General features: G+C 42.7%; 4 protein-coding genes across 4 annotated transcripts; all 4 read left to right on the top strand.

Annotated features, from left to right (window-relative positions):
* The first annotated feature begins 87 nt into the window (after positions 1-87).
* On the top strand, positions 88-1,481 carry LOC141824943 (F-box/kelch-repeat protein At2g44130-like). Its single transcript, XM_074712291.1, has one exon. The coding sequence runs from the start codon at positions 179-181 to the stop codon at positions 1,304-1,306; it is 1,128 nt and encodes a 375-aa protein (XP_074568392.1). The 5' UTR covers positions 88-178; the 3' UTR covers positions 1,307-1,481.
* A 3,170-nt stretch (positions 1,482-4,651) lies between these two features.
* LOC141825314 (zinc-finger homeodomain protein 4-like) lies at positions 4,652-5,458 on the top strand. Its single transcript, XM_074712704.1, has one exon. It carries the CDS (start codon positions 4,703-4,705, stop codon positions 5,408-5,410), a length of 708 nt encoding a protein of 235 aa, XP_074568805.1. The 5' UTR covers positions 4,652-4,702; the 3' UTR covers positions 5,411-5,458.
* A 2,144-nt stretch (positions 5,459-7,602) lies between these two features.
* LOC141825150 (glucuronoxylan 4-O-methyltransferase 1-like) lies at positions 7,603-8,630 on the top strand. The gene has a single exon (XM_074712538.1). The coding sequence runs from the start codon at positions 7,655-7,657 to the stop codon at positions 8,522-8,524; it is 870 nt and encodes a 289-aa protein (XP_074568639.1). The 5' UTR covers positions 7,603-7,654; the 3' UTR covers positions 8,525-8,630.
* Positions 8,631-9,070: 440 nt separating this feature from the next.
* LOC141822819 (uncharacterized) lies at positions 9,071-11,894 on the top strand. Its single transcript, XM_074710138.1, has 2 exons — positions 9,071-9,324; positions 10,417-11,894. Exon 2 carries the CDS (start codon positions 10,535-10,537, stop codon positions 11,522-11,524), a length of 990 nt encoding a protein of 329 aa, XP_074566239.1. The 5' UTR covers positions 9,071-9,324; positions 10,417-10,534; the 3' UTR covers positions 11,525-11,894.
* The last annotated feature ends 1,118 nt before the right edge of the window (positions 11,895-13,012 follow it).

The raw sequence follows: 13,012 nt of genomic DNA, 5'->3' as shown, positions 1-13,012 counted from the left end.
TAGAAGGATAGCATTTATATATGCACAGAATGATGCCTAATAATGATATGTGGTTGGATGGAATCAATCGACAATTCCTGGCTGATATCGTGATTGTAGATAAGCACAAGAACAGGAGCATAGCAAACGCTACAAAGCAAAGCGTAACGGGAGGGAGGGAAGAGAGAAAGAGGGGCATATGGAGTGTTACCGTGAGTTGATACCGGGTTTGCCGGATGACGTAGCGTTGGACTGCATCGCCCGAGTCACGGTCCGATTCCACCCGGGCCTCCGACTCGTCTGCCGCTGCTGGCGCGATCTGGTCACGGCCTCCGACTTCTATCGCCGCAGGGAACGCATCGGAGCCGCGGAGGACCTGATCTTCCTCGTTCAGGCTTGCAAGGGCGGGGACTGCGAGGATGATGAGGCGGAGGAGGGGGAGAAGAGTTGTGGCATCGGTTCGAAGCCGCCGGCGTACGGGCTGAGCGCCTATAATGTCACGAGGGAGTCGTGGCACCGCGTGGCGACGAGCGAGGCGGTGCCCCTTTTCGCGCAGATCGTGTCGGTGGGGCGGAAGGTGGTGCTGCTCGGCGGCTGGGACCCGGCGAGCCTGGATCCTACTGCGGAGGTCCGGGTTCTGGATCCGGCGACGGGCGGGTGGCGCAGAAGGACGCCGATGGCGGAACCGAGGAGCTTCTTCGCCTGCGGAGCTGTGGGTAGGCGGGTGTTCGTGGCGGGGGGTCACGACGCGCAGAAGAATGCGCTGCGGACGGCGGAGACGTACGATCCGTCGGCGGATGAGTGGGCAGCGTTGCCGGATATGGAAGAGGAGCGGGACGAGTGCCAAGGGATGGAGGCCGGGGGCCGGTTCTGGGCTGTAAGCGGATACGGAACGGAGGAACAAGGGCGGTTCGCGGGGGCGGCGGAGTGGTACGACGCGGCGGCGGGAAAATGGAGGAGGGAGGAGGTGATGTGGGAAGCGGGTGGCGCCGCTTGCGTCGGGGTGGCGGGGGGCAGTATATGGAGCGTGGGGTTCGGTAGGGAAGGGGGAGGAGCGGGAGGGGTGAGAGAGTACGAAGGGGTCGGAAGGGGGTGGAAGGAGGTGGCGCCGCTACCGGCGGGGGTGAAGCGAGGGCCGAGACCGTGCGCGGCGGTGGCCGTGGGCGGTGGAGACAAGGAAAGGGTGTTCGTGATGGCGGCAGAGGAGGAGAGCGGCAGCGGCCATCGGGGGTGGGTCCTGGAGGTGGGGCCGAGGCGGTGGACACGCGTCGAGACGCCGGTGGGGTTCACGGGTTTTGTCTTTTCGGCCGCGGCGGTCCGACTCTAAATCGACGCCTTAGAATCGACCATTTGATGGTCCGAGTATTGTATATTATGATGTTATTTATGTAGTAATAGGAATGTACAAGGGTGTTTTGGAATGTCTGAGAATAAACTGCTAAGGTTGCTAGAGAAATCACCTCTCGAAATGAGATGGCAGCTTAAATAGTGGTCAAAATATTTTTGTTGGGCCTAACTGGAATCTTAAAATATTTAAAGATTTTGTTGGGCCTGGTCCCACCGCTGCGACCATCGACTACATGGTCCAGCTTGGATTGAACAACGGGTTATCATGAGCCTCGTAACTTCCCATCCGCAAGAGAGATGCGAGAATGGCGAAGCCGCTAGGGCCGACCGGGGAGTTCTTCCGGGGGAGGGACGAGTGACGGAGGCATCACCGATGCTGACGAACAACCCGTGCCGCGCCACTCCGGGCCAGCGAGGCCGCCTACAACCATTTCCGCTGCCCAGATCCGCACCACTGGTTGAAAGTTGAAACTGTTGATTTTTCCTTAAAGGCCGGTTATAGATCACTCATAACTTGTCGCCTAAAATCATGTACTCCTTATAATCTATTACTTGACTATGAACTCAGTGGATTCACAATGTGAAATTGCTTCCTCGCAACAACTCAATTGTGCAGGTTGGGTAGTCTGAATATATATAAGTCGGGGGACGTTGGTATAACTCATGTAGATGTACAAGTTAAATTGTCTGATACCGTCCACCGTCTACTTGAAACTCGATTTCTTGATGTTTATGATAGTGAATCTGTGAATAGCTTTGTTGATTAATGATTTATGACGGTTTTACATATTTTGGAATTAAACCAGCAGTAAATTTACTTTTACTTGTTCTGTAAGTGGAAATAGTATAAATTCTACCTAGAATTTGCTTTGTCAGTAAAATGAATTTAGTCTTATTTGCTTCTACTTATTTAAGTCTACATTCTATAAAAAATCTTGAAATGGCCAATGAATCATTGTTGGAAATCTGCGTTCCGTTCATGGTGATGCCACGTAAATGCTCAACTTCGAGTTATTGTTAATTAATGTTTGTGATCTGACTGTTTGATTAATATCACTATAATAAAATTTTAGTTTTATCTTGCAAGTTCATCGATTAATCTTCTACAACCATGTCATGTCTTCTACAACTATGTGAATCATCCAATATATTTTGTTTCTCAATTTCTGTTCTAATAAATAAAACTTGTTTAGATTGTTAGATATGATGTATAGCAATTCTCGGACAGTAAAACCTGTTGATCTGAATGTACTTCTCAGGACTGAGCTGCAAAACCCCCCAGCAAGCCCCCCCACGATGCCCAGCCTAAGAAGTAACGTAGCGTCGACTGTCCACTTCCACGGCCACATCTTTCAGAAGCAGAGCCTGCCTTCCACCATCGATCTCTGTGGACTGTGGTCACATCCACCTCTTACCTCTTGATTGAATGAATCATACAAGTCCACCTTTCGCCATTCGCTAGCTACCCGGTCAGTGATATCGGCGTCCTTTGAAGAGAATTGACCTGCAGGCCCACACGAAGGGGTATTTTTTTTAGTTATGACCAAAATTTAAAGAGGATCATACGTAGATTTAAAGCTCTATTTTTGTTTTTAAATTTTGTAGCAATTAAGATAAGAAACATTTGAATTCATTTGAGAACGAATTGGACTTCGTTGTCTGTGCTTCGCAAGTGATTGTTTCTGAAAAGTAATGTGACTTGGGATATTGTCGTGATTTTAAAATTCTGAAAAGTATTTATTTTGGAAATTATTATTAAAAAAAAGAAAGGAAAAGGAATTTATTCGAATAATTGGCCAAAGAATAAAAAAAACATTTGTTAAAAAATAGATATTCTATGTTGTGGTGGTCTAAGTCTAATCGCATCGGAAGCTTGTACAACCTTTGTCAAACAACCATGATCTCCCTCTATTTTTTTTTTCTTTTGAATTATACTCCTAGAATTACAAAGTGAAAAGACTAAGAAGGCCAATACTGACAAAAAAATTTTAAAATCATATTCTAAAAAATATTTTAAAAATTAATGATAAAGATAGTAATTTAAAAAACACACAAAAATTAACAATACTAATACTGAAATTCATTAACTCTCTCTGACCTCACTCATCTATTTGATATAATAAAAACACAAAAATGAAGGCACACAAGTCTACACTAGTAACTTCACCCTATCAAATAAACTTTAAGTTTGTTCGGTCTTTCTAGTTGTTCATTCCCTCACTTTTAGTTTGGCTGAATTCAACAAAAAGCTTTGAAGAATAGAATCAGGAAAGGGAAGTGCTTTGGATGGATGAAGAGGCCATTAAATCAAGGAGATGGCGAAGAAATAAAGTGATATCGATGCGCATGAAGATGAAACTTAAAAGCTGAAGAAAATAGAGAAAATTTGAGCAACTATATGATTTGACCAAAGTCCCATCACACATCAGTCCTGTAAAGTCTCCCAGGAATGTGACTAAACAAGCAACCAGTTGACACTTCATTAAATGCTCCTCACATGCACATAAAAGACAAAGAAAGCATTGACTAGCGAATTCCGTTTTGAATTGATCCATCATCCATCTCTTGTGCAGAATTAAAGAATTAAGAGGGGTTCTAGTCACTTAAGCAAACGTAAATGCATGATACTGTCGTTTTGTTTCCCTCTAAGGAAATCCTGGTAGATGGCTTTCTTTATGTTCCTCATAATTCATAATGTGCCACTGTTCCCCTCTTTCTCTCTCTCTCCCATCTTGTTCCAACCTCTGTGCCTGCTCCTTCTCTTAGTCCTTTATTTAGTGCCTTACAACCACAAGCCTTAAACCAAATTACTCCTCTTCCCTTCTTTCTGATCCTTTGAAGTTTCACTGTCTCTTCTTCATCATCATCATCATCTTCTTCTTCTCCTTGCCATGGAGAGCACATGTTTCCTAATTCTATCATCTTGGAGACTCTCCAGTGCACTCTACCTGTTCTCTGAGGTTTTGCTTTGGCAATGAGGTGCACCATGCATTTGAATGCCAGGAGCTGGTCCTCTCTAGGCACTGTGGAGATTTCTTGTTGTTTTCCTGATGCGTATAGAAAACTAGTCTCTGCAAGCACTTACATATATATATTACTGCCAAGCTGTTCTTGTAATCCCAAACTTGTTTCTTCAGTTTCTGTCTCTTGCAATTTCTGAAACACTAGCTGTTATATATTCTCTCACCTTGCAAAGTTTTTTCTCTAATTATTTCTCTATTTTTTTTTCTCTACAACCTCATAATTTGTGAGCTGCAGTTTAATTAATCTAAAGGCCCAAAGCTGTCGAGAGGTTGGTCTAATTCTAGTTCTACTAAATTAAATCACATATATTATCCTTTTTTCTACTGGTTTTGAGATCAAAGAGAGCACAAGAATGGATGTTTCTGGCCATGAAGGAGATCAGATGCCAATCCCGATTACCAGTGTCTATGTTGGCGGCCATGACAGCCCTCCTCCTCTCCATAGTGACCACCACCACCATCCTCCTCCCTGCAGCACCAAGAATGCAGCGGTCATCAAGTACAGGGAGTGCCTCAAGAACCACGCGGCAGCCATCGGTGGCATTGCCACCGACGGCTGCGGCGAGTTCATGCCTAGCGGCAAGGAGGGCACCCTTGAAGCCCTGAAGTGCTCTGCCTGCGGCTGCCACCGGAACTTCCACAGGAAGGAGACAGAAGGCGAGGAGGAGCTGGAGCGGGAGCCTTCTCCGTTGGAGTACTACCTGCCGCCTCATAGCCTAAGAGGAAGAAAGGGGTCTCTCCTCTTTCCGAGGGTCACAACCGTCCCCCACCATGCCATGCTCATGCCTCTCCAGCAAGCCTCGGAGTCCGGCGAGATGATGGCGCTAATGAGGCCGCCGCCGCATCTGGCGGCGAAGAGGAGGTTCCGGACCAAGTTCACGGCGGAGCAGAAGGAGAAGATGATGGGGTTCGCAGAGAAGGTGGGGTGGAGGCTGCAGAGGGAGGAGGAGGGACTGGTGCAGCAGTTCTGCCAGGAGATTGGGGTGAAGAGGAGGGTGTTCAAGGTGTGGATGCACAACAACAAACACAACTCGGCCAAGAACAATTCTGCTGACCACTGATGATGATGATCGATTACTGCCTTTAATTTTGGTGGATGTTGAGCTTTAGCTTCCTTCGTCGTTACTGTTTCTTCATGACTGCAAAGCTCGACCACTTCCAGTTGACTAATTTGTTTGACCTCAAAACATCATCTGAACGTTGACTTGCTCAAGAAGTTGAAACAATCCAGCCCATCAACAGCAGCCTAACATTATAATTAAAACAAGAAGTTATAGTTAATCTTAATAACTATTGGTGATTCATGATCATAAAAAATTGCAGGTGTTCGACATGCGAGTTCATTGCAAGCTCAATAGCATAGAATTCTAAATGAAGTAGAAGGTAGCCAAGTGAGTGCTAGATGCCTATTTGACAAGTTTAGAGTAACAATATTCCCTCATTAGAATCTAACAAATATTAAACAACCAGATTCAAGAAGTGGAATTAGTTTTCTAAAGTCAAGCTGGATATGAAGCTACAATGGAGTTTCAATGTAAAGAATACTTACCATTCATCAAAGCAAGCAAGCCAGCAACAAGTCAAACACATGTAGCATTTTTCTTGACTGAAGAAATTAGGAGACAGAATTGATGTGCTTCTATTATTATAAAAGCAAGATTTGTGCCTTGTCAGCAATCAGATTGTTGCTTTCATCAAGCTGTTCCAGGTTGTTTTTTCCTTCATGAACTCTTTGGAACAGGCGCAGGGTTAGGACTAGGAATGCCTGGCTTACACTTGGGCATTGAACTTGGTGCTGGATATGGAATTGGTTGGTTATGGTTTGGGAAAAGGAGTTGCATTTGATGAGATTAAACTTTATGAGCTATCATTGTTGATATTACCATCAATAGTTTCAGATGTCTAAGTTTCTTATCCCTGCGATTCAATGTGTTAATTATACCATTCATTTCTTTATCTGGATTGGATTTTAGTGATCAAATCTGTGCTTTAGTAAGTCAATGAGGTTGTACTGAATGCCAAAAAGCTAGTTCAGGCTACTTACTTCCAGAGAGATTGAAAAATGGAGGTGAAGGACATGAGGAGACAAATTTCTGCTAGCTCATCGTTAAGTTCAGTCGTTTTCTTTCTGACCCAGCTTTAATTCCTCACCTGCGTTGTTTTTGTGCTTATCTATATAATTATTGGAGCTGCACCTCTACTGACAGTTCCCAAAGCAATTAAAAATTATCAAAGGAGCATCCATTATCTTCTTACATGCTTCACTATTACCAATCAGAAACAGTTTGGACGCAGGATTTTTGTAACACTGAATCCATGAAGTTAAGACTATTCAGATCTGACACATCATAATTCCCTTTGAAGTTAAGCATTTTACCAGCATTGATTGGGAGGTGGTCCTTGCATCACAACACTCGAAACCATTTATCTTTCCTTTCGTTTAAAGTCTTTAACTTCCAGTGCCATTCCTTTCAGTTTTCGGAAAAATCAAAACATCAAAATATTCCGTTCATCTGCATCTCTAAAATCATGGATTCTGAACACTTCTGCACATGTAGTGGTTAAGAGGCAGCTGTAGCCTCTAGTTGAAGCGTCTCCGTATTCCAGTTGCATTTCTGAATATCTTTGTATTGTGTGATACAGTTAAACCAACATGCTTCCAATTTAGATTTCGAATCATTTGCCATTTTTCATAAAATATGGACAAGTATTTAATCATCACAGAAGAAAATTATTGTCCCTCACAAATAATGTATGGCCATCTCTTGTTTCCGATATTATTTATAATAAATAAATTACTGCATGCATCCCTTTCGATGGTGTTGTCCAATCAATTGTTATATATATTCTGTCCAGCCATGAATCATTAAATTTGCACAATTTATTATCGAAATGTTTTTTTTTTTTAAAAAGAAAGATATGCATTCATATCGTAAGGTCATTCATTGAAGTAACGTCTTCGTTGTCACCGAGCAAATTTCTTCAACCTATATGCACCAAACAAGTTACATCCTCATCTAGAGGTTTGGCCGCCTATCCACCTCGAGTTGGCCACTTAAAGAGTTGGCAACCTAAAGAGTTATATTATACTTGGATTTTACGTATCCAATAAAATCGTCAATTAGAATTAGATCCGCCGAACAATTTAAATAGATTTGATTGGAATTTTATTAATTTATTTATTTTAAGATAAATTCATCCTGGATTGGCCCACCACCCACCGTGAGTTGGCCCGTCTCCCATCGACGCGCAATAAAACTCCATGCCGACGTCCAAAGCTCTCCCAAGCTAATCAATCCTCTGCAATGAAGCCGAAGAGCTCAAAAAATGCTTTGAAGACAAAGCTCCTCCTCTTCGGATTCGTCCTCGCAGTGTTCCTCTTCTTTTACTTCCTGACATCCAGCAACTACTCGTCCTCGTCCGTGGTGAATCGATCGCCGGCGTCTGGAGCTGAAAGGGATGGATGCGCGAAGATCCCACCTTCTCTGGCGCATTCTATCATACATTACGCGACGTTGAACATCACTCCGCAGCAGACCCTGGAGGAAGTGTCCGTGACGGCGCGGGTGCTGGAGAAGAGGTCCCCCTGCAACTTCCTGGTCTTCGGCCTCGGCCACGACAGCCTGATGTGGAGCGCGCTGAACCACGGGGGCCGCACCGTGTTCCTCGAGGAGGACAAGCAGTGGATCGCGAGAGTGACCAAGAAGTTCCCGAGTCTGGAGGCGTACCACGTCAGGTACAGCACGAAGGTGCGCGAGGCGGAGGAGCTGATGGAGAAGGGGAAGTCCAGCGACTGCACGGGGGCGGTGGCGGAGGAGCTGGGAGGAGGCGACGCGCCGTCGAGCATCCCATCGAGTTGCACGCTGGCGCTGACTGATTTGCCGAGCGCGTTCTACGAGGTGGAGTGGGACGTGATCATGGTGGACGCGCCGACGGGGTACGTGGCGGAGGCGCCTGGGAGGATGGGGGCGATATACACGGCAGGGATGGCGGGGCGGGGGAGGAGCGCAGGCGGGACGACGGACGTGATGGTCCATGACGTGAACAGGCAGGTGGAGGACAGGTTCTCCATGGCCTTCCTCTGCGGCGGGTACATGAAGGAGGAGGTTGGGAAGTTGAGGCACTTCACCATCCCCAGCCACAGAGGCGGCCCTGCAGTCAAATTCTGCCCATGATTTCAATCTTCATGTGAAATCTCCACGCTCTTTATATATTTTCAATCTTGTTCCTCCATGTAAGTGAAATTTTCTTTACCAAAAATAAAAAAATATTTTATAGTAATCATCTAATAACTTCTATAATAATATGATAATTATTAAATAATATCATAATAGTTTTATAATTTTAATATTATTGAAATTTAAAATGATGTATTTATTGCAATTCCTACCCGCCGTGGACTCCTCCATACTTATCGCGTAAAGTAGGAGGACCGACGTCTGATCTCCGATTACACCGCCGGTAGACAGTCCGGGTAAATCCGGGTGGGGTGAAAGAGTTATTTCCTTAACGCAAACCACGCGCCGTACACTGAGGAGACATCACCGCCGTCCGATACATGATGGACGTTAGGAGGGGCCACCCGATCGTGTTCGCTGGATGCGCCACGTCGCGGCGCGTCGAAGTCTACGCACGGCCGGTGAGTTTACCATGTCAAGGAATGACAGCCTGTCACCAGGCTTTTCTTCCCTCGACCTTTTTCTTCTTCCTCCTACCTTCTCTCTCTCTCCTTCTCTCTCTCTCTCCGTCGTACTAATTGTTTTCCTCTCGCGTTCTCCTTCTTCCGACTAGGATTTCGCTCTGCGGCTTTTTGTTTCTTGCTGTTTTCTGCCGTCGGTGGTCGGCCTCTGCGAGGACTCTCGTTTGAGCCTCTGATTGTAGGATTTGGCCCTCTGCCGCCTCCGGAAACGAGGAGCTTGGAGATCTTGTCCGGAGGGGATGTAACTTTGGTTCCTACGATTGTCTTACTCGGGAGGTAGATTTTCTTCTCTTTTCCTCCGCTTTGTCTTCGTCTATTTGATTTTTCTTTTGGTGAAAATTGTTTGTAATTTGGCTGAGAACGTGGATCCTAGGTCGTATGTCAGTTTTGGGTTCTGATGGGCATTAATTTACTGCTTTCAAAATAAGAAAGGGTTCTCCCTCGAATAGTTACCACGTCCTGCTTTCCGACATTGCATTATCCAATTGAATTTTTTCTGGTTTTTATAGCTACTCTGCTAAGAATGTTGTAGAAATTTTGTAGTTTTGACCGATTTGTTTTAAGTTTGTTATTTATTAAAAACTGTTCAAATTTCTGGGTTGCAAGCAATAGGTATAGTCCAACTAAACCTTCCTATGTGTTTTTGGAATTTAGAAACACAAATTTGATCCTCTGTCAACAATTGGATGCTGTGTTTGAAGATGGAACTATGGTGGATGAATGTCTAACATATGCTCTGATGCAAAATATCGTTTTTTCTTCTAAGACCAATAACCAGTTCCATCTGTTTTGCCATATTGCAGATAGGTACAGGTTAATTCTTGCATTACATTAGAATTTCTGGTTATTTGCTAAGTGTTCCATGTCTTGAATTTTTGAAGTTTAGATTGTGGATTAGATCGGAAGTTTTAATGTATTGATGTCGTAACCCTAAGTAACTTGATGTTGACTCTTTTCTCTTCTAAAGGAGTTTAGTTCCCTGAAACTTTAAGGTTATGGGGGTTGGTATTTTTCTTAATCTTTCTGTAATGTTTTACTAATACAATGACCATGTTGTGGCAACTGGATTCATTCTATGAACTCTTTGAAGTAGGGTTTTCATATTATTAAAACTGTCATTGTACCTATTTTTTTTTAAAGAACGAACAAAAAATTGAGACATGGGTACATTCCTAGATATGTTCAATAATTATTTTCTTATAAAGCATCAGAGGAATAGAACACACAAGACCAACCTGTTTTAGTTTGTCTTACCATTCGGACCTGAGATTTAGACAACCTTAATCACTGTTTCTATTTTGGAAAAGTAAACTATAATCTTATGTTGCATGGTGATCCGGGAGAACTAATTTGACAAATTTGTTACAGCTTGTTTGGTTGCTTGTGAAAATACATTTTTACTTCGGAGCAAGTATATGAACATACTTTTGGGTCTTCTTGGATTCGATCCTGGCCGATAGCATGCTTGGAATCTGTTTTTCAGGTGATGCTCCTGACACGTCTTGCCACCGATGTATTTGGTATACTGACAATTTCCCTAGTCTTGCTCGCGGTTGTCCTTGGTCTAGTATGCATATTCCACTCCTTGTACTTCCAATTTTGCATCCGGAGAAGGCATTATCCACAGCTGAACTACTTTAATGGGCCCTGGGTTAGCCGTATTATTCTAATTCTAGTATGTATTTGGTGGGGTTTTGGAGAGATCATCAGGCTGAGTTACTTGAAATCTAAAATTGTCTCTGATCAAGCATGGCAGAAAACTATCTGCAAGTTCTATGTTGTTTCAAATTTAGGATTTGCAGAACCAAGCATGTTTCTTTTGCTATCATTCCTTCTGCATGCTGCATTGAAGGAGTCTGGCACACTTAGTCCTCGATGGAACAGAAAGACCCTAAGTTATGTGCTCCTTTGCTGCTTACCGATTCTTTCCATGCACTTTTCCCTTGTTTCATTTGGACCAAAGTATAACAATGAAGAGAGTAATGCCAAGAAAAGAAACATAGCAAAGTTCTTCAGATATGTTGGTTCTTCATCAAATGGTGACACTATATGCATGTATCCCCTATTAAGCACTTTAATTCTTGCGGGCTTTTATGTTCTGCTGATTGGCTATGTTATATACATTTGCACAAGGCTGTTGTCTTTGGTTATCAACAAAGGCCTGCGTCGAAGGATTTATGTGCTGGTGACGCCAGTAATCATTCTTCCATCCAGGGCTGCTCTTCTCTCACTGTCCATTCTTCCTCCACCAGGCAATGGGCTGTATGAAGGCATTGTGTTTTTAGCATTCTTTGTTCTGCTATCTTCCATCACGGTTGGGGTATTCATGCTGGTATATTTCCCTGTAGCAGATTCCTTGGCATTGAGAAATGTAGGTCATGTCGAAACCGAAGGGATGCCATATGATGATTACTATTATGATGGTGTATCTCTCATATCTAACCAGAGCCATCAAGATGTAAATCAGGGACTCTGATGAATCTCCTAAGCGTGCCAACATACCTTTTCAAAGTATGAAGTCGTAAGGAGGATTTCCTGCATCAGAGGCTACAAAGGCAGGTTTTCACATGGCCTTATAGAACATTTCCTTGACAGGTCAATGATAACAGCCAGAGAACTTGCTTCGCCATAAGAAGACTGCAAGTTCTTGTTTTCACGACCTTTATTATTTGAAGGTTTACAGTTTTGGATGGATGGAGATTACTGTTGAAACATGGTTTACCTTTTGCTCATTTCGATTAACTTTGCTATTTTTCTATCATCCTATTCTCTTCTGCTGCCTCTTGATTCTGTAAAATTACTTACTAAGCATTAGTTGGATAATATCAGTGTTTAAATGTTTATCAGCACGCTTTTGACAAGATGCCCCCATGCGCCACAGCTTTGTATAGCTTTAGTTGAGCTGTGGCCTAGTGCTCGTGCGTTGTGCCAGGCAATTATGGTGTTGACTGCACGGTGGTGTAATTTCAGGTCTTCTTGCATTATTTATTCTGCCAGTTGGTTCCTATGAACTGAATAAAATCCTTTGATGAAAAGAATAAGAAAATTTGTTGCCCTTCCATTCAATCTGCTCGATTGGATGATAGCTGAGGACAAGCTTGATCAATCTAAGTACACTGCCCTAATATGGAGCTCAATCAAATGAAAAATTATTGATGGGAAAAAAATTATTTTTCTTTGCTTATAATTATTTTTCTCAATTTTTTTGTAATAATAGGTTATTTTTAGAACATTAAAAAATTGGTTGCTAAAACATTATAATTGAATTTCAAATATCTTCTTAATAAAAAATATATATATAAATTTAACTTCAAAGGTTGCATATACATGCAACATTATTGTCCTCATTTTAACCAATTGTTACCCTAATGATTTGAACAAACAAAAATTTTTAGTCCTCTTGTGTAATTTATTTGTTGTCTAAATAAGCAGCATTTAGAATTAACTAAACCATGAGATCAGAAAAAACTTTCCAGCAAGAAAAAAAAGGCAAAAAAACAAACAAACAAACATATATTTAACTTTAAAGTCGTTTGATTTGCATGTATATTACATATAACTATATTGTTAGATTACACTCGATGCAAAAATATAATCATTTATAATAGTTATAACAATAATAATATTTCCCTTAAAATATTTTTTTAAAAAAATCAATTTGACTGAGGAAACAAACACCGGAACTTTCGAAGTCAGTGAACCCAATCGGTTAAGACATGATCTAATCCGTCGTAACGGCCCACATGACCCTCCCCCGTCACCCCCAACAAGATCCTTCCCTTTTCCGTTATCATCTCCCAGCCCTTTTCAACGATCTCTCTTCTTCCCTTTTATATATATTTATACCTTCATTATATAAATATACATATATATCCGATCAATGCAGCCCTGTTAGTGTTCGTTACAAGTTTGTCGATTATTTAATTAGTGCACTTAGACCACCGAAATTATTTTTTAAAAAATC

The sequence above is a fragment of the Curcuma longa genome, chromosome 3, assembly GCF_044706935.1.
Source record: "Curcuma longa cultivar G26 ecotype Majalengka, Jawa Barat chromosome 3, ITB_CL_G26_1.1, whole genome shotgun sequence".
Taxonomy (NCBI): domain Eukaryota; kingdom Viridiplantae; phylum Streptophyta; class Magnoliopsida; order Zingiberales; family Zingiberaceae; genus Curcuma; species Curcuma longa.
This window is presented reverse-complemented; position numbering and strand designations above follow the sequence as displayed.